Here is a 22,925-nt window from a genome sequence, read left to right on the forward strand (position 1 = left end):
AAGTCTGCTTTACAAATTGCAAAAAAACCCTGTTTTTCATGAAAGAACAAAGCACTTTGAAATTGTTGTAATAGAAAAAATTAGCTATGGTATAATTGAGACATCTCTTGTAACTTCAAGTGAAAATCTTTCTGATATTTTTATTAAAGGGTTAAGTGGAACACAACATAACTTGTTGTGTGAAAGGTTAACTTTGCTTAATCTCTTTCATAGTTAGATTGAGGGGGATGTTAAATTGAATAACAATCAAACTATTATATGTTTCACATGTTCTATATTCTGGGTTAAGATATTCAGGGACCATGGAGTCATTTTGTCAAAGTTAAAGTTATGGCTAAAGTGCAAAAGATGGTTCTTTGGTGCTGCTGCTGAAAAGAAGAAAAGAGAACATGAGGGACTTGGATGCAATTTTTAATTTATATATTAAGTTATTTTTTGTTTAATTTATTCATTCGGTATTATCTGTATTCGTTGGTGATTCTCTATCAAAATTAGGGTTTTCATTCGATTGTTCTATTGTGAGTGATAACAAGATCAAACTGTATTGATTTTGTTAAGAGTGAATATTTGTATACTGTGTGAATCAACTGTTTGTTCTTATCTTTTGGTTTGTTTATCCTCTTGTAGTCTTGTGATTAGAGATTTTTGCCTTCTGTGATTGAAAAAATATATCTTGTGATTCTTCTTATGATTTGTTCAGTTGTTAATGTTAAATTTAAGTGTCAAATCTTTATAAAATTATTTTAGATGATGTGAATAAATATGATTAAAAGTTGATTGTAAAATAAATAAATTAATAGCATACATAAGCATGACAAATTCTGATTAGTTTAAAAAAAACCAATGCATATTACACTTGCCGTTGTGTTTGTGACTAACGCCTAGGAACGTGAAAAGTAAAGCCCCGTTATAAGAGGCGTTTGTGAACGTCAAAATGGCGCCACAATAGTTAAATTCAATTTGACAGTGCGATACGGATAGGGTGCGTTTGTTTGCCTCTTAATGGAATGATTCAGCGCTGAATTTTGAACCATTCAGCATTCAGCGTGTTTGTTTTTGACATCTGAATGACATATGGTGCTGAATGGTTCAGAATTTAGTGCTGAACCATTCAGAGTTGAAACACTCTCTTAACCATTAAGAGCCTAATTTTTCTGTAATATTCTTTTCAAATCACATCCAGAACATGTAACTAACAAGTATATTGTATTTTTTATTCATTTAATACGTTAATAAGGTAATTTTACTCAATTCATATTGTTTATTTAAAACGATTATCAAACAGCTTATTTTCATTCAGAGCAAACTTTATTCAGAGGCTCTGAACCATTCAGATTCTGAACCATTCAGCGCTAAATCATTCAGTTTTATCAAACGCACCTTTAGTGTATTATCTCACTATCATTTTCTTTCCTATTCAAACTAATTTCATTTGTATTTTCTTTCTGAAATCTACATGAAATATTTCAGTGATAAATCTATACTATTCTACACGTACAAAATTAGATGGATTCTTTACGTGGGTTATTTTGCCAGCTAAAGGTATACTAAACCTTGAAATGTTTTTAAAGCTGATTTTTTTGTACAACCCCTAATGCAAACATTGGCAGGTTATGCATGCAGCAAATGGTAGTACATGGTGGTTTGTTCGTAAATAAAAAGCAAACTGAAGGGTAATATTGGAAAATGCCTAGGAAAACACAAATATCAGTTTAGGGTTATATTCAACATCCATTACTTTTCTGCACAAGAAAAGTTTTTTACATCAAATAAGGAAAGGGTCATTGTCTAGCCAGCTCCCAATACAACATGATGAGAGATGGTTTATAGGGTTTTCAAAAGACTACTAGCTTAATTCACCTTCCATTGTTGAGAGAATAAAATTAAAATTATAATTAAATAAAAATATAGAAAGGTGATATATTTTTTCTTGAAAGAGGTGTTGTTTGTTCTTCAAAGGTACTGTTTTTGGTTTGTGTATATATGCATATTTACATGTATATATAGATTCTATTTCATCTACTTTCATGTAAAGATTATGCATATATTAAGAGCTTTTTCACTCTTTTTTTTTTTTTTCTTAGCTAAAAAGTAGTTTTTTGATCATTTAGTTACAAGCTGTAGTTTCAGATTTTGTAAAACTGTAACATGGAAGACGACGTTAGTTCTCAACTTCATCAGGTCTGCTATATAGATCTAATTTAACAGAGTGTGTGTCTGTGTACGTATGTGATTTGGTAATTTTTTTCAAAACTATATTTTTTCATTTTACAAAAAAAGTAAGAGTTCATGAAGATGACAAAGGAAACCCTTATTTAGTTTGCAATTTTTTGTGTTGATGATCAAAATTTACAAGTATAATGTTTTTTCCATGAAGGTGTACTTTAATAATTAACTTCAGCATATTTGAAAAGGAAAAAAGCTAAAATGTTTTTTTTTTGCTTTTGTATTGTAAATCTAAGTCACTTTTTGTTCTAAGAATCAGATGTATTTTGTTCCTTTTAATGAGATCTAGTCAAAAAAATTTAGATCGCGATATGATCTTTCGGGTGATCACACGATCTCATTAGGATCTGGCCGCGGATGCTAATGAATCGAATATTTGAATCGATAAGTATGTATTAAAGATGTTTCTAGCTGGCTATATGTCATATAAAATTTGGGGAGTGAACTAAAGCTAGATCTACATGATTTTTCAGATTGTAGACCTAATTGGTTAGCTTGATATAATTCTATGTATATGTATATTGTTAATTGTAGAGAGATCTTAATTAACTGATTATGAATATAAGCTTACATATATTATTTAAGTTATACTAGTAATAATTATGTGTTTAAGTTATAACAACTTAACCGGTATGTGCTAATATAACCGGCTTGTGTTTGTATATGTACATAGGTCAAAGGAAACATGGGGAGAGGAAAGATCGAGATCAAAAGGATCGAGAACAATACGAGCCGACAGGTGACGTTTTGCAAGAGGAGAAATGGGCTTCTTAAGAAAGCTTACGAGCTTTCGGTTCTATGCGATGCTGAAATTGGCCTCATTGTCTTCTCTACACGAGGACGACTCTACGAGTATTCCAATAACAAGTAATTATCTTTATTTTGATATTTATTTGATTGATTTCCATTTAGTTGCAAATTTTTGCTGTACTCAAATGGTATAGATGATTAATTAGTTTTTTAATCTTCAATTCATATTCTTACTAGTGTATTTATTGTAAGTAACTCCAAACATATTAACACTAACTAAAACAAATTGAGCTACTATAATTAGTTTTATGTAGTTAATTAGTTTACAAATACTCAAAATGCAGTTAAGTAAGTTATTTAAAACCTTTTCTTTGAAGTATTGATTTGATGTTCGATGTAATGACATAGTAAGTTAATTAAGTAACTCAAGAGGGTAAAAAACATTTAACTTACAAAGACACGGAAAAAGATTTGGAAGAAAAATATTCAGTGTTAATTACCATACTTTTATTCATTAAAGGTAAAATGATACAAAATGTATAAACTGATATATTAACTAACATGTTAACACTCATGGGAGCTACATGATTGTTTAGTTATAACAAAAAAGTAACATATTACTTGTGTAATTTAGAAGCTAGTACTATGAATTTATTCATGAAAACAAGAGAATTGAAGCCCATTTGTATTTGAATTTAATGATTTATGGGATATAAAAGTGAAACTATGGAGTATTTGGGAACTATAAGTTCTTGGGCAACCTTTGAATGTGTTACAGTTTCCTTTTTAGTACAATGGTAAACTAAAGTCTTTTGCTTTTACAGTTTCTTTGCATCAAAGTATAAACATTTGTTGGAAACATAAATGGGAAAATTATGACTTCTTCTGAGTTCCTTCCTTGAAAACACGATGAGTTTATGACTTTCCATTTTTGGAAACCTAGTTAAGTAGCCATAAACTAGGAGGGTAAACATACAAAAAAACCTATTTTAATTGTTTTGATGTATCAACTGACTAGAAGACTTGATGCCAACTCAAAAGCTTATTTTGGTGCAAGTTATGATCTTGTTGCAGCAATTGCTTAAGATATGATCTGTTGATTAAAATTTGACTGATGACGACTGTATGTTATGTTATTGATTACAGCATGAAATCAACTATAGACAAGTACAGGAAGGCAACTTGTACTGAACCAAACACTAGTTCACTTCAAGAGATTAATGCTCAAGTAAGACCAACATTTATGATTATAATTTTGTGTAACAAAAAATATTCAATTATTAAGTCATTACATGAAACAACCATACATAGGCTCATTTTGTAACATATTTGGTGCGTGTTGGCAGTTTTACCAGCAGGAGGCTAAGAAACTTCGACAGCAGATACAAATGCGTCAAAATTCTAACAGGTTATTTGTAAAAGCTTAAGTTAATTATGCCATCAGACGTATTAATTGTTTCTGTTACTAAAATCTTTATATAGTGGTTTTCATTGAAGGCACATATTTGAAGCTTCTGACTATGATGAAATCAAGTATTTATTTATACCATTAAAACACAGTTTCTATGTATGAATTCATAATTACATTTCAGAAATTAACAGAAAATGGTGATAATGGAAGTCAATTTTACAACAACCTTTTTTATTTGATGTCGTATATATGTTTTATTTGATTTCAGGCATCTGTTGGGTGAAAGGTTAGATTCTTTAAACATGAAGGAACTAAAGCAACTGGAGACAAGAATTGAGAAAGGAATCTCTAGGATTAGGGCAAAAAAGGTAAAACTTAATTAAGACCTTATCATTAATTGACCAAATTATAAGATCTTGAATTTGAATCTCACGCTTATTATTGATCGATTAATTTAACAGCATGACATGATACTTGCGGAAACTGAATCCATGCAGAAAAGGGTAAGTCGTTACCTTTTACGCTCACATCTTTTTACCATTAACCTGTACTATTAATTTCACTAAAAAGCTTCAAAGTAGATGCATCCTAATTAACTTATCGCGTTTACAGCGCTGTGAATTAGTTTCCTTGTTTATGATGTGTTAACTAAAACTTTCCTCAACTGTAACAGGAGATTGAGCTTGAACATCACAACATGTTTCTACGTTCGAAGGTAATATTGTCATTAAAGCCTAAACAATCATGTTTTGTAAGATGTACAGTATAGTAATTAAGTAAATGCAGCCTTCTGAAAACATAACAACAACAACAATACTCTTTAACAGGTCTGCATACGCTCGCCTTTTTTACTTTTATAGACAAAATACATGTAGATCAGCTATGTATCTACAACCTCCAAGATATGGATCAACACTACATAAAATTATTATAATTCATGCATATAACACATTAATAAGATATACTCCGTATAATTTTGTTTTAAAAAAAAATGATAATACAGATTGCGGAGACTGAAAGGGTGCAACAGGAAGAGGCGGTGAATATGATTCCGGATCATTACAATGAGGCAATAGAAGCATATCTTGCTAGGAGTGCCCTGCAACTTAACATAATGGCTCCTGTTGACGATGCACCGTCTGCTTATCCCCTTTCTCCGAACAAGCCTCTTCATCTCGGGTAAAAAAAAAAATTTTGTTTTTTAACTAATCATATTACTGAAGTTTCATTGTTAACTAATCATTGTGTTAAAGAAGATGTACAAAAAGACAAAAATACCCCTCACATGCTTCGCACATGACATTATTTAAACCACCAACACCCATTTTGTAAACTGTATGGACCATCCATCTCGAAAATAAAGTTTAAGGACCAACCACTTCATATCATGTAAACGACAGGACCGACCGCGCAACTTTCTCTTTTTCTCTAACTTTGCTCTTTTGAAGTTAAACAATTTATTATTTATTATATATAATACTGAGTAATGGTTAGGTGGTGGCATTCATACATACAATAAATTATAAAATAATAATAATATAATATAATATAATAATAATAATAATAATAATAATAATAATAATAATAATAATAATAATAATAATAATAATAATAATAATAATAATAATTATTATTATTATTATTATTATTATTATTATTATTATTATTATTATTATTATTATTATTATTATTATTATTATTATTATTATTATCATTATTATTATCATTATTATTATTATAACAAGTTAAATGGCATACTCTGTTTACTAGACAATATCTAATATTATTTGCTGCATTTTGTTCGAGACTTGGTACAAACTAGATATATGTATTTACTTTGCTAAACCTTCCCTTCATAAAAAATAAAAAAGAAAAAAGAAAGAAACGTATTTATAGGTTATAGTACTCATACTCTTGGCCTCTCTTTATACATAACATTATGTTTTTCAGATGATTTGATGACGAAAGCGCAAGAAGGTGCATGATGACGAAAATCGTACTTGAATTAAGTTTGCTTCTATGTAGCTTAAATGTAATGTTTGAAGTTGCTTTCACTTTTGACAAGATGAAGCAATATTAAATAATCTGGTACGTTTGTTTTTTTGTGAAATTTGGACATATCAACCCTAAGTTTGATAACACTGATGTATTTGTAATGATATTATCATATTAAGTATGATGATTGTGAAAACATTCTGAAGTTGGTAATGGTGTAATTTTTATACATGCACGCATTTACATGTACGGATACGGATGATTTATTAAAAAGACACTAAAATTATAGTAATCCAGCAGTTTTGAACACAAAGATCAGAAAAATCTGGAGTTACATAATAGAACACTTGCCACTTTCGACTCTTTTTTCGAAACTCGTCATTCGATTTCATTTGAGCAGCATGACTCCTCAGCCTTCAACCGTGCAACCTGCTCTTCAGCCAATTGTTATTCGAGCCAATCAGTTGTTTCCTTTAACCATGACTCGACATGCACAACAACAAAATCATCAACAAAAAGTACCTTACAAAATTATGTATGTAGACAAGAGCAACATCGTCGAGTATACCATTTGTGAAATTCGCTTAAGCTGTTCTTCGTATGATTTATGCATCTGCTCTGTTAGCTCAAAGATTTCCTGTTTGGTATAACCTTGCATGGAGTGAACCTTTGCTGTTTGTTTATCAAGCATCCTACTCCCTTTCTGTTAAGTACATATAAAGTTCACCAAATGGTATTAAAAGTCTAGTCATAATAGGTCAAAATCGAACAAACATAACGTTAATGAGAAATATGAGCTTCACCTTCAATTCACGAAAGATCTCATCGGTGTATGGCTTCCCGTTGTTCTTAGTCAACACCTTGTTGACTACCAAGAGTAGCTCTTGTAGTTGTTGTGTTTTCTTCTTTTGATCTTTTGTCCTGTTATCGAAAACGACACATCGACCCCGACACATACTTAAGGTTTCCTGAAAAAATAGTCATTTATGGGTCATTGATCAACGTCGACTTTTAGTAATAAATAAATTTAGGCTATATATGTAGCAAACAAAAAACATGAAATTTTCAAACATAGATATATGGCACAAAATGTAATTCTACATATATAAATATTTTGACCAAAATTTGACTTTGACCGACTCAGACACGTCTCGGCCAGACTTTGACCTGACTTTTTAGCGATGAGGGACTTTTAAGGCGTTTTTGGGCGATTCGGGATGGGTTAGTCCCAAAACCGACGCCTTGCCCGGCTTTTAGAATTGTGACTCAAATTATGGTCTTTTAACATGTATATATGTATACGTATATGTAGGTATATGTATATGTATATGTATATACATATATCCACCATCATTTTAGAAACGATACATAGAAGCTCCACCTTAAAAGATACAAAAACAGTCTTCTAAAAAGTCTTCCAAAATCTGTTCATTATCTTCAAGTTCGTCTCCACCACTAAAAAAGACTATCATATAATCACTGATCTTATTCCCAAACAAAGTCCTCAAACTACTTATTGCATCTTCTTTTCTATTTTGAAAACCGAATCCGAATTGAAAGGACCGCAATAACACCATGTATACCCTCCCTGTCCATATTGATACATTTAACAATCTCCTTTCCAATAAACTCGCTATGGTATCAAGACACGAATCAAATAATCTGGCCATCACATTATAGTTAGCACTTAAATATTGTTCTTGTTGAATGTTTTTGAATTCATATTAAATATTGTAAATACTAGGTGTATCGATCACAACAAGCATCAGGCCGTCTTTAAGTGCATTAGTTCTGAGCTCAGAAGTACTAGTTACGCCAGCCGAGCTAGCCCTAGATAAAAAATTCCTTTTCTCCAAGTATACTATTCTCCGTTTCACTTTTACCATTACCTGTCCTACCGACTAACACCAATCACCATCAATCGAACTTCCACCCATTGTATTAACCTAAGTTATTTGTAATCGATATCATAATTGAATGTCATTACTCAGTGGCAATCTAAACAGTATAAACCACCATAGGGTCATTGGCCTTTTGGAATTGAGGTGCCCTTTTAACCATCAGTTTGTGGCTTTAAGTGTCGAATGGCATAATTGTATATATTCTTGGATTAACTCGTGTAAGTAGGAGTGGCATTTAAAGAATTTAAAATAAATAAACATCAAAGCAACACACGATAATCTATTTCCTTAATACAATAATTTATTGTAAGCAAAACATAAAATAAAAGCAATATAGTAATCGGAATTGAATTTCATACTGCATTAAAATAAATCATACCGCAACTTCAATTGAAATTGGTAAAAGTAAGCTAATTAAACCCTAATTAGGATGATCATGTAAATATGATCTTGAGTGAATAACGGACATTAAAGTACATATATGATCTTGACTAAGCAACGAATATTAAATATTGGAGTATTTTTTTAGCACATTAATAGGAATAGGAATTATGATTATTAGTAGAAGAAAATACTATGATGCATATAAGATTATTAAGTTGGATAAAAAATTGAAGTAAATTGTGATATATTACAACTCCGGTAATAATCACCACCAACAAACAATGTGAGGTTTCAATGGTCGTGTGGAGGGACAAAAAGGTATTCTCTATACCGAAGTCGAATGGTTATTCGTGTAGCAAGTCGCTTGACAATCGTGTAATATCGTTTATGATTTTTAATTTCCCGGACACGTTGTCTAGAGTCAACTGCTGGAAAGTTTTCGAGAATTACGATTCACTTACAAACGTGTATATAGCTCGAAAGAGACCGTCGTGTGTTCAACGCTTCGAATACATAAGATTTGATGGCATTAGCAATGTTGAATGCTTCACTAAAATCTTAAACACCATCTAAATAAATGGGAGGTGGATTCGAGCTTTCAAAGCATTGGAGAGGAAAGATGATGTGCTAATAGTTTAAAGAGTAAGGATGCTAAAAGCCATCTTAATGTAGCTGGAAAATGGGGACTTTCCAAATGCTTCTTGGAACCGTCTTCCATCTTCTCTTTGAAAATGGGAAGGAATAACTTTTGTAGATACACTTACAGGTAAAAATCGTGATCCCTAGGAGAAATAAAGATCGACGGTAAGTGTCTCGAGTTTAATCTTCCTACATCGATGAGCAATCATAAACTCGTGTTTAGCTATGCCAATGATCAGTTATCTTGGACTTTGGTCGAAGTCAATAATAAACATTTTGATGTCGTTGATGGAGACGATGTGCAAAAAGATGTCAAGTTTGAATATGAAGCTAAGGTTACCATGACCCAATCCTTCACCTTGGTAGGTTCACATGACGTCTCCGGTGATTTCGTGTCCGATTGTCATTTGAAAAAAATCCAAAGTCACTGGTTCAATAAGTAAAGAATCTTCAATATTAATGGATAACAATGGAACTAGTGATGATGTGAGCAAGAATAAATCACTTATTGGATCTTTGGATTCTTCTTCAAATGATGTTGAAGAATGTGTTTCTCCAGCAATGGCTTTCACACCGGCAGTGTCGTCCGACGATGGCCTTGAGATGGAGGGAGCACAAAGGTCAAGAGTATAACGACCCTCATTTTTCCATTCTATATTTTTTCAATATTAAATGCCCAAACGATATAATTAAAACTTAATGATTAAACTTTAATCAACAACTGTTAAGTATAAAAAGTTATAAAACATATTAATTAACTTTGTACAATAATTTACAAGTTAATAAAAGATGAAAAATAAAAGTTAATTAACTTCCATGAACAAAATGTAGTAAACTAAAACTTAATGTATGTAACTAATTAATCTTAAACAAGTTTGGAAGCATTTAAGCTAATCTAAAGTACAAGGACTAAAACGAAAAATTTCCACCCTAATCCTCCTAACCCTAGCCGATTTTAAAAGAGGGTACAATGACCCTTTTGCCCCTCAAAATTTCGACCACCACCATCACCAATCCCTAACCCTAACTTTTCCTCCAAGTAAACCTAGATCTAGAATCATCCTAATGCAACTATAAATAGAGGAGCCATCCTTAGGTTTTCTTCATCCTATTCTCATACAATAATCCTCTCAAAAAAACAATCTCTCCCTCTCCCCTCTCTCTTGGATTTACGGCCAAGAAACCACCACCACCATCTTAAAGTAATCTTTAAGCAATCTTCAAGAGATCTTCATCGTGTTCTTAGCTTTCTTCGTGATCTTCAAGGTGTTCTTGGTTTTCAAGTGCTTTTGATCTTCATCTTCAAGTCAACTTCATCTTTTCTTGTTAATCTTCATCAAACATTATCAAGGTATAACCCTAGATCCAAAACTTTTAAATTCTATCTTTGATTCATGTTTATGTTCATAATCATATTCATGTTCTTGATCTTATTCATAATCATATTCATATTGTTCATGTAAAAAAATATAATATATATATGCATGTACATACACGATAAAAAAAAAGAAATTTTTGGTTTGATCTTTAAACCCTAGAAGATTTATTAAAAGATTTGTTAGTATTTAAAAATGGAAACAAGTATATATACATACTATATATAAGTACATGCATACAAATATATATATATATATATATATATATATATATATATATATATATATATATATATATATATATATATATATATATATATATATATATATATATATATATATAAAGATTTTTGTTAAATCTTAAAAACCCTAAAGATTTGTTAGTGTTTAAAAAAGAAAACAAATAAGTATATACCTAATATATATATATATATATATATATATATATATATATATATATATATATATATATATATACGATTTATATATATATACATATATAAAAAATCTATATATATATATACATACATACGATTTATATAAAAAAATAAAAACTATATATATATATATATATATATATATATATATATATATATATATATATATATATATACACGACACATATATATATATATTACATATATATATATATATTAAATAAAATAAAACCCTAATTAAACCTAACCCTAATTTATAAATAAATAAATAAACTAATACTACCTAAACCCTAAACATTAATTATATAACCCTAATCATTACCTAATCATTACTCTCCTAAACCCTAATCATTAAATACTACTTTAATTAATTAAACCTAATTAAATAATACTACTACTTACTACTTAACCCTAATTACTAATACTACTTAACTAATAAACCCTAATACTACTAATCATTTACTTAATGCTACTTATACTATACTACTACTTAATACTTACACACTTATACTACTACTAACACTTATAATATACTACTTATAGTATAACATATGATTACAATAGTCATTCACGATAACGTGAGGATTACTCGAACGTCAACGCTACTTAAGGCCTAGGGTGATCCTTGGTACCACTATGGGACGCTTGTGGATCTCGAATGGCAAACTTAGATTTTGGTCAAGAAATCCTGGGCCAACCGGTAACAATTGGTCATTCTGGTGACTCGGCGGTGGAATAGATGTTTGGGTATGGTGTACAATGTCAAACCCGACTATGGTGATCATACACTCCCTTGCACACTTAATAAGTGGTAGACTTATTAAGGATAACTCACTAGTGTTCAACACTAACTTGCTAAAAATGGAAATTTACTAAAAATGGAAAGCTTACTAAGAATGGAAACTTAGTAAAACGAACTACACTTAAACACTTGCATACTTAAACTTAAACTTGGCCAAAAACATTTAACTACTCTTAAATGTCATTAGGTTAACTTTCTGCTCACATTCATCCAACTCTTCTATTCCAAAGAATAATAACTCTCCTACTTACTAAGGTGAACTTATAGCCCCACTCTTTATTGCTAGCAATTTATTTTAACTTACTGGGGTAAGACACATGCTACTTTTACTATTTACAATTTAGACACAAGTACCAACTGTTAAACTATGCTATACCTATCTATGTCCAACAAAGTCCCTACAGTGATATTTTTAATTGCACGTTAAATGCATTCTTAATTATTGGGGGTAGACCTATCGAGAGTAACGTCCCCGATACATTTGACTAAGTCTTTGTATTACTTGATAATGAAATTAAACTGACAAGGACAGGACAACTTGTCATTGGGGCAAACTTTAAACGTTTAGTCTAGATATCACGAACTGGCATAACTTTTTGATCTGTGAGATCAACTTTATAAACAAAAATCTTGAGGTCTAAAATAACGGTCAAACATATTTGTTAAACCTATGATTTCACTCAACCATTTTTGGTTGACACTTTAGCATGTTTTGTCTCAGGTGCTGATTGATCAAGTTTACTTATCTACTGCTTATGTAATGCTACTTGGACTTAGGATCAAGAACTATCGGATTTATTATTCTTGCATTTGAAACATTTACTTTATTGTAATTTCCATTCTTGTAACGACATTCTATGTTCCGCTGCGTACTCAATAAAGTTTATTTTTATCATATAGTATTGTTCTCGTATTATAATATGTTGGTTTATTTGATATTAAGTCACATTTCACCCAGGCCCTTACTAGAGGTGTGATAGATTGGTATCAGAGTGTAACCGAGGTGTTATAGAGAACCAGGATTGCATCTTTATGTGTGCCTTACTTGCTAGCTAGGGTGCCTTAGCAATATAGGAAACTATAATCTTTCCCGCCTTAGACTTAAAGTACTTAGGATTGCCTTATAATCTTAACAACTTTGCTTTGATAATCTTGGCTTAAAATGCTAATCAAAGTCTCTTTCCTAATGATAGGATGTCTAATCTTCATCAAGCGAACAAAATGACTCTTTTCAAGTCAACCGAAAAAGATACTGAAGGGTCTTCCACTGAAAGACCAGTCCAAAGCCCACCTTATGGCTTTGGTGGTCCTCCCTCACCAAACTATAGTCCGGATACTTTACCTAAGTCTCCCGAATACTACCCGACCCCGAGAACTGAAGACAAGGGGAAACATCCTGAGGAAACTGGTCCATCCAGAGAAAGAGCCCGATCTCCTTCTTGTGATATTGATGCCAAGTATGAGATAATGAACTTGCGAAAGACTACCGAAAAGAACTTGGAAGGTTTGCTTCGCCATGTGGCGAGAGTTGAGGTTCGAATGGACGAGAAAGACCAAGAAGTTAAGAAACTGATGGAAGAGAATGCTAAGCTAAGAAAAGAGTTAATGATGCTGAGGTATGAGGAAGAACACAACACCCGCTGGGGAAAGCAATCACTTGCTTATCTCAAGGAGGATGTTGATTTCCGGATGAATATGGAAAGGAATCGAGTTGATAAGCAGCTTGCTCTAAAGGGGTACAACAACAACACAGTCAACAACCGTGTTACTAACCTCTATGATAACCTCGAGTATCTCTATGAGAAACAAAAGGCGGAGAACGAGAAAGTTGAGGAGTTTATGAAGAAGGTTGAGGACGAGAAGAAGAAATATGAAGACTACTTCAATCTTAATATTTCCTAGTTATTTTTCCTATTTTCCATCTATGTAAAGGCTATGCCTTAAACTATTTCTATTTCCGAATCGTGTATTAAAAAAGCTTATTGAATGCCTCGTTCTAATAATATAAAGTGTTTCATTTATATCATGTGATATCAATACTTTATTTTATTCATACTTGTAATTGCTCAAACTTATAACTTGTCAACTTATCAAACATACGTTCACTTCTATATAGTGACACCATGGTTCGTCCAGCTACACCTACCGTTAACAACATTGTGTTGACCACTGAGCAATTTCAACAGTTACTTGCTGCCGCCCAAGGCAACGTCCAACCTAATCATGCTAATACTCAACCAAAACCTTGTTCTTACAAGGAATTTACGAACTGCAAACCTCCCGCTTTCAAGGGAAGTGAAGAAGCCGTTGAATTGGTCCGATGGTTTGAGAAACTAGAGTCCATCTTCTATGTCTGCAACTGCGGGGACAATGACCGAGTCAAATATGCCACTAGTTCATTAGCTGGCAATGCTCTGACTTGGTGGACCGCTCATGCTAAGTCCGTGGGAATCGATAATGCTAATGCAACTCCATGGGATGAACTTAAAAGCATGCTGGTTAATAAGTTTTGTCCTAGAAGTCACGTTCAAAAGCTTGAAGCCGAGTTCTGGGAACTCAAAGTTAAGGGTACTGACATAGAAAGCTACACTAATCGTTTTCTTGAGCTTTCTACATTGTGTCCCGAAATGTTTCCTACTGAGCTGAGAAAGATCAAAAGGTATATTAAAGGTCTTCCCGATGATGTTCAGAGAAATGTGATCGCTGCTGAGAAAGTTACCCTCGATGCTGTGATTCTCATGTCTTAAAATCTGATGATGGCCAAAAGAAGAAGAGCTTTAGCTAGTAAGCAAGTTGACACTAAGAGTAGTGATGGTAAGAGGAAATTTGAACCATCTCAAGGTTCGACTCAAAATGTTAGTAAGAAGCCTGCGGATAGTACAAGGATGAATTATAAAGGTACCTATCCTTTTTGTGTTCGTTGTGAAAGGCACCACCCAGGGTGGTGCACTGCTACTTGTTCTTTGTGTAAGAAAGTGGGACATGTAGCTAAAACTTGTAAAACTCCTCCAAAGGATAAAGTTGTGGTTCCTGCCAAAGCTCCTCCTACTTGTTACACTTGTAGGGAAAAGGGACACATTAGTACAAATTGCCCTAAGAAGAAAGATACTCCCGCCACTGGAGCCAATACTACAGCTGCAAAGGGCCGTGCGTTTATTATTACTGCTGCTGAAGCCCGAGATGAAGATGAGGTCATCACGGGTACGTATCTTGTCAATAATTGTTACACAACTATTTTATTCGATACGGGTGCCGATAAGAGTTACGTGTCTAGTGAATTTTTCACCTTATTCACTGAAAAGCCTCAACCCTTAGAAACTAAACGATTAGTAGAAGTAGCCAATGGAAATATCATGCAAGTCGATAAAATCTATAAGAACTGTAATCTAAAACTACCGACCAAGAATTTAAGATAGACCTTTTGCCGGTCGAGCTAGGAAGTTTTGATGTCGTAGTTGGAATGGATTGGTTACGTCCATTACATGATGCAATCTTGTGTTTTGATAAGACCGTTAACATTCCGTTGGAAAATGGAGAGACTCTAGTCATTCAAGGCGACATGAGTGGTTCCAAGCTCAACATCATTTCTTGCATCAAAACCCATAAATACCTTATGAAAGGTTATCCCGCGATATTAGCTCATGTTAAGATAGTCGAATCGAAGGAAAAGCTTATTGATGATGTGCCGGTGGTTAGAGATTATCCCGAGGTATTTCCAGAAGATCTTCCTAGTCTTCCACCTCCTCGACAAGTCAAATTTCAGATTGATTTATCTCCTGGTGCTGCTCCTGTTGCTAAAGCACCATACCGTTTAGCACCTTCTGAAATGAAGTAACTTTCAAACCAACTCCAGGAACTATTGGATAAAGGTTTCATTCGTCCAAGCTCGACCCCATGGGGAGCTCCTATTCTATTCGTTAAGAAAAGGACGGTATGTTGAGGATGTGTATTGATTACCGCGAACTCAACAAGCTTACTATCAAGAACCGTTATCCATTACCGCGTATTGATGATCTATTTGACCAACTACAAGGGTCGAGTTTTTATTCAAAGATTGATCTGAGGTCCGGTTATCACCAACTTAGGGTCAAGGAATCCGATATTCCTAAGACTGCTTTTCGTACTCGTTATGGGCACTATGAATTTTTTGTTATGCCTTTTGGCTTAATTAATGTTCCTGCCGTGTTCATGGATCTTATGAATCGTGTCTGCAAGCCATATCTCGACAAATTTGCCATTGTTTTCATTGATGACATCTTAATCTACTCCAAGAGTGAGAAAGAACATGAGCAGCATTTGCGCATAATTCTTGAACTCTTACGAAAGGAACAGCTCTACACCAAGTTTTCAAAGTGCGAGTTTTGGCTCAAAACCGTACAATTCCTCGGACATGTTATTGATAGTAACGGAATACATGTCGATCCAGCTAAGATTACCGCTATTCAGAACTGGGAGATACCAAGGACTGCGAAGCATATTCGACAATTTTTGGGACTTGCCGGTTATTATCGAAGATTCATAAAAGATTTTTCCCTCCTTGCTAAACCCCTTACAAAGTTAACTCACAAAGGGAAGAAGTTTGAGTGGTCCGAAGAATAGGAATCTGCTTTCAAGATTCTGAAGGAGAAATTGACCACAGCCCCGATTCTCTCTTTACCTGAAGCACTGACGACTTTGTGGTTTACTGCGATGCCTCAAAGCAAGGCTTGGGTTGTGTTTTAATGTAACGTGAAAAGGTTATTGTCTATGCATCTAGGAAGTTGAAGAAACATGAGAAGAACTATACCACACACGACCTTGAGTTAGGTGCCGTGGTATTTGCATTAAAGATATGGAGACACTATCTATATGGTACCCAGTTTACAGTGTACACTGACCATAAAAGTCTTTGACACATCTTTGATCAAAAACAGTTGAATATGAGGCAAAGCCGATGGCTCGAGTTATTGAACGATTATCACTGTGAGCTGAAATATCATCCTGGGAAGGCAAATGTGGTTGACGATGCCCTTAGTCGAAAAGACGATGTTAAACGTGTTCGTGCTTTAAACCTGAAAATCAAATCGAATCTTTTTTCACGAATCTGTGAAGCTTAACTTGAAGCTATTAAACCAACACTTATCGAAGGTGAAGGACCTATCGGTTTCGAGAACCAACTCCAAGTGAAATCTAATGGTACACGGTACTTTGGTAACAGATTTGGGTTCCTCGCTTCGGTAATCTCCGTGAACTAGTCTTGGATGAAGCTCATAAGACTAGGTACTCTATTCATCCCGGTTCCAGTAAGATGTACCACGATGTGAAGGAATTCTACTGGTGGCCTAACATGAAAGCCGACATTGCTACTTATGTTAGTAAGTGTCTCACTTGTTTGAAAGTGAAGGCTGAACATTAAAAGCCTTCTGGTCTGTTGACACAACCCGATATCCCGCAGTGGAAGTGGGAATGTATCACTATAGATTTCGTTACTAAGTTGCCTAAGACTTCAAATGGTAACAACACTATTTGGGTCATAGTTGATCATCTTACTAAATCTGCACATTTCTTACCAATCAAGGAAACCGACAAGATGGAGAAATTATCACAACTCTATATTAAAGAAATTGTCTAACGTCATGGAGTTCCTATCTCAATTATCTCTGATTGTGACAGTCGATTCGTTTCTAGATTCTGGAAAACTTTGCAATCTGCTCTTGGAACTCAACTCGACATGAGTACAGCCTATCATCCACAAACTGATGGCTAAAGTGAACGAACCATTCAAACAATGGAAGATATGCTACGTGCTTGTGCAATCGATTTCGGCAAAGGATGGGATATACATCTACCTTTAGCTGAATTTTCCTACAACAACAGTTATCACTCTAGCATTAAAGCTACACCTTTTGAAGCTTTATACGGTCGGAAATGTAGATCCCCTTTGTGTTGGGATGAACTCGAGGACAGACATTTAACTGGTCCAGAGATTATTCACGAAACTACCGAAAAGATCATCCAAATTAAGCAACAATTAGAAACTGCCCGCAGTCAACAAAAGAGCTATGCCGATAGAAAGCAAAAGGATATAGAATTCCAAGTTGGAGATAAAGCCATGTTGAAAGTATCCCCTTGGAAAGGTGTTGTCCGCTTCGGTAAACGAAGTAAACTCAGTCCACGATATGTTGGACCTTTCACAATCACTCAAAGAGTCGGTCCCGTGGCGTACTGATTAGAACTACCGACTGAACTTAGCCAAGTACATGATGTGTTTCATGTCTCGAATCTTAAAAGGTGTCTTGCTGATGACACACTTGTTATTCCTTTGGATGATATCCGCATTGATGAGCAAAAGCACTTCGTTGAAGAACCTATAGAAATCATGGAAGGAGAGGTCAAACAAAAACGTAAAAGCAACATACCTATCGTTAAAGTCCGTTGAAATTCGCGTAGAGGCCCCGAATACACATGGGAACGCAAAGACTAAATGATACGGAAATATCCCCATCTCTTCTCAAACGCCGATGCATCCGATAAGTCTACCTAAAACTTCAGGACGAAGTTTCTAATAACGGGGAGGTACTATAACGACCCTCATTTTTCCATTCTATATTTTTTCAATATTAAATGCCCAAGCGATATAATTAAAACTTAATGATTAAACTTTAATCGACAATTATTAAGTATAAAAAGTTATAAAACATATTAATTAACTTTGTACAATAATTTACAAGTTAATAAAAGATAAAAAATAAAAGCTAATTAACTTCCATGAACAAAATGTAGTAAACTAAAACTTAATGTATGTAACTAATTAATCTTAAACAAGTTTGGAAGTATTTAAGCTAATCTAAAGTACAAGGACTAAAACGAAAAAGTTTCACCCTAATCCTCCTAACCCTAGCAGATTTTAAAAGAGGGTACAATGACCCTTTTGCCCCTCAAAATTTCGGCCACCACCATCACCATTCCCTAACCCTAACTTTTTCTCCAAGTAAACCTAGATCTAGAATCATCCTAATGCAACTATAAATAGAGGAGCCATCCTTAGGTTTTCTTCACCCCATTCTCATACAATAATCCTCTCAAAAAAACAATCTCTCCCTCTCCCCTCTCTCTTGGATTTACGGCCAAGAAACCACCACCACCATCTTCTAGTAATCTTCAAGTAATCTTCAAGAGATCTTCATCGTGTTCTTCGCGTTCTTCTTGATCTTCAAGGTGTTCTTGGTTTTCAAGTGCTTTTGATCTTCATCTTCAAGTCAACTTCATCTTTTCTTGTTAATCTTCATCAAACATTATCAAGGTATAACCCTAGATCTAAAACTTTTAAATTCTATCGTTGATTCATGTTTATGTTCATAATCATATTCATGTTCTTGATCTTATTCATAATCATATTCATATTGTTCATGTAAAAAATATATATATATATAATATATATATGCATGTACATACACGATAAAAAAAAAGAAATTTTTGGTTTGATCTTTAAACCCTAGAAGATTTATTAAAAGATTTGTTAGTATTTAAAAATGGAAACAAGTATATATACATACTATATATAAGTACATGCATACAAAAAAATATATATATATATATATATATATATATATATATATATATATATATATATATATATATATATATATATATATATATATATACTTACTATATATATACACGGTTACATATATATATATATATATATATATAAAAAGATTTTTATTAAATCTTAAAAACCCTAAAGATTTGTTAGTGTTTAAAAAAGGAAACAAATAAGTATATACCTAATATATATATATATATATATATATATATATACATATATATATATATATATATATATATATATACATATACACACGACACATATATATATTACATATATATAAATATTAAATAAAATAAAACCCTAATTAAACCTAAACCTAATTTATAAAAAAACCCTAATACTACCTAAACCCTAAAAATTAATTATATAACCCTAATCATTACCTAATCATTGCTTTCCAAAACTATAATCATTAAATACTACTTTAATTAATTAAATATAATTAATTAATACTACTACTTACCACTTAACCCTAATTACTAATACTACTTAACTAATAAACCCTAATACTATTAATCATTTACTTAATGCTACTTATACTATACTACTACTTAATACTTACACACTTATACTACTACTAACACTTATAATATACTACTTATATTATAACATATGATTCAAAGGCGGAACTATGTTGAGGTGTAGGAGGGCAGCGGCCACCCTTAATTTTTAGGTTAGTATTGCAATTTTCATATCATTTAAGGGATAAAAAATTTATACTAGTTTATTTGGCCCTCCTAAATGTGAAATTCTTATATTCTTATTAACCCAACCACAGATCGTCCTCTCTTAAATTCAAGAGTACATCTTCTTTCCCAAACACTTGTCTATTTTCAATTTATTAAATTACTGTATTAAACTCCAAGCCTAACTTTTAGATAGCTAAAATGAATGGCCAACGTACTTTATAACTGAATCATTTTATTTTATGTATACATTACAACCTTAAACTTCTAAATATGAGTATATATATATATATCCATCTATGATGTTGGATTATTAGTGTTTTTATGATTTATAAAACTTGAGTGGAGTTTCTATATTTTGTTATATAATTTTAAGTTTGGTGTTTTTAATTGAGATTTAATTGTTCATATGAAAAATCATTGTTACAAATGTTATATTGGTAATTGTGTTCATGAGTAATGACTCATGAGTTCAAGATGTAATAACAATAAGATATCTTGATAATGTGTAATATATTTGTTTTTAATCTCATGAGTTATAACAAAAAAATAGAACTTACTACTTCCAGTGGTGGAATATAGAGTACTCCGGAAGGGAGTACCCGTCCCACCTGAATTTAACGGGAAAAAAAAATTTACACTAAAAAATTGAAATTTTTTCCTAAAAGTAAGTTTTCTTTTAGTGTTCCCCTGCTAAAAAATTGGGCAGTAGTCTACTTCTAGCTTTTTTAAAAGAAGGGATGTTGATACAACAAACAATGAACCATTAAAATCAAAATAGTAACGCAGCCAACCTTCAAAAAATAGTGCATGAACAACAAGAAAAGACAATATTTGTTCGACCGCTGATACTGAAAAAAAATTAATGTTCATTTCGCCCTCCCAATCAAAATTTTCAAGTTCCGCCACTGATATGATTACAATAGTCATTCACGATAACGTGAGGATTACTCGAACGTCAACGCTACTTAAGGCCTAGGGTGATCCTTGGTACCACTATGGGACGCTTGTGGATCTTGAATGCCAAACTTAGATTTTGGTCAAGAAATCATGGGCCAACCGGTAACAATTGGTCATTCTGGTGACTCGGCGGTGGAATAGATGTTTGGGTATGGTGCACAATGTCAAACCCGACTATGGTGATCATACACTCCTTTGCACACTTAATAAATGGTAGACTTATTAAGGATAACCCACTAGTGTTCAACACTAACTTGCTAAAAATGAAAATTTACTAAAAATGGAAAGCTTACTAAGAATGGAAACTTAGTAAAATGAAATACACTTAAACACTTGCATACTTACACTTAAACTTGGGCAAAAATATTTAACTACTCTTAAATGTCATTAGGTTGACTTTCTGCTCACATCCATCTAACTCTTCTATTCCAAGGAATAACAACTCTCCTACTTACTAAGGTGAACTCATAGCCCCACTCTTTATTGCTGGCAATTTATTTTAACTTATTGGGGTGAGACACATGCTACTTTTACTATTTACAATTTAGACGCAAGTATCAACTGTTAAACTATGCTATACCTGGCTATGTCCAACAAAGTCCCTACAGTGATATTTTTAATTGCTCGTTAAATGCATTCTTAATTATTGGGGGTTGGCCTATCGGGAGTAACGTCCCTAATACATTTGACTAAGTCTTTATATTACTTGATAATGAAATTAAACCGACAAGGACAGAACAACTTGTCATTGGGGCAAACTTTAAACGTTTAGTCTAAATATCACGAACTGGCATAACTTTTTGATCTGCGAGATCAACTTTATAAACAAAAATCTTGTGGTCTAAAACAACGGTCAAACATATTTGTTAAACTTATGATTTCACTCAACCATTTTTGGTTGACACTTTAGCATGTTTTGTCTCAGGTGCTGATTGATCAAGTTTACTTATCTACTGCTTATGTGATGCTACTTGGACTTAGGATCAAGAACTATCGCATTTATTATTCTTGCATTTGAAACATTTACTTTATTGTAATTTCCATTCTTGTAACGACATTCTATTTTCCGCTGCGTACTCAATAAAGTTTTTTTTTTTATCATATAGTATTGTTCTCGTATTATAATATGTTGGTTTATTTGAGATAAAGTCACATTTCACTGTAACATCCCATTTTTCCCATACATGTCTAAAGGTACGTACTTAACCGTTAGTACGCTTATAACTCGTTCGTTTATGTGATAAAATAAATAAGGCGTTAGTTTATGTGTGTGTGTATATATATATATATATATATATATATATATATATATATATACACTTTAGAACGTACTCATGTATAAGTTTATACATGAGTTTTGATGGTGTTAAGTCATGTGAGACCTTATGATGAAGATTAGATGAATATGAAGCGTGAACGACATGTATAAGTCTCGTAAATCGATAATTGGTTTTAAGTTGTCGAATTGATCAGTCCTAGGCGTTTGCCGTGCCGCGATGAGTGTGGTCGCGCCGTGACTTTACACACAGATCAGAGTCAGGAGCCGAGCAAAATAGCCACAAATTTATGTTGTATGTCACGCCACGGTAAAGGGAGTAGCGCCGCGACACTAGGCACAAACCAAAGTTAGGAGACGACTAAAACAGCTCAAGAAAACAGCGTAACGCCACGCCGCGAAAATTGGGGTCGCGCCGCGACCCACAGGGTGAACTGGTTCCGGATTTTTGTTTTAAAATAAGTGGTTCAAGGGCCAATTTGTCTTTTTAC

The 22,925-nt window shown here is 33.0% G+C and overlaps 1 protein-coding gene and 1 pseudogene across 1 annotated transcript; one reads left to right on the top strand and one right to left on the bottom strand.

Annotated features, from left to right (window-relative positions):
- The first annotated feature begins 2,911 nt into the window (after positions 1-2,911).
- Positions 2,912-5,570, top strand: LOC139858831 (agamous-like MADS-box protein AGL11). The gene is made up of 7 exons (XM_071847666.1): positions 2,912-3,093; positions 4,123-4,204; positions 4,323-4,384; positions 4,656-4,755; positions 4,849-4,890; positions 5,061-5,102; positions 5,391-5,570. The coding sequence occupies exons 1-7, from the start codon at positions 2,912-2,914 to the stop codon at positions 5,568-5,570; spliced, it is 690 nt and encodes a 229-aa protein (XP_071703767.1).
- Positions 5,571-6,648: 1,078 nt separating this feature from the next.
- LOC139859351 (immune-associated nucleotide-binding protein 9-like) lies at positions 6,649-8,287 on the bottom strand (annotated as a pseudogene).
- Between the last annotated feature and the right edge of the window lie 14,638 nt (positions 8,288-22,925).

The sequence above is a fragment of the Rutidosis leptorrhynchoides genome, chromosome 7 (assembly GCF_046630445.1).
Source record: "Rutidosis leptorrhynchoides isolate AG116_Rl617_1_P2 chromosome 7, CSIRO_AGI_Rlap_v1, whole genome shotgun sequence".
NCBI classification, from domain to species: Eukaryota; Viridiplantae; Streptophyta; class Magnoliopsida; order Asterales; family Asteraceae; genus Rutidosis; species Rutidosis leptorrhynchoides.

Excerpts from the sequence above, each read along its gene's own strand:
- LOC139858831 (XM_071847666.1), top strand. The coding sequence starts at position 2,912 with ATGGGGAGAGGAAAGATCGAGATCAAAAGGATCGAGAACAATACGAGC. Across the intron at positions 4,385-4,655 it reads ATGCGTCAAAATTCTAACAG|GCATCTGTTGGGTGAAAGGT; the intron begins GTTATTTGTAAA and ends ATTTGATTTCAG. Across the intron at positions 4,756-4,848 it reads CTAGGATTAGGGCAAAAAAG|CATGACATGATACTTGCGGA; the intron begins GTAAAACTTAAT and ends TTAATTTAACAG.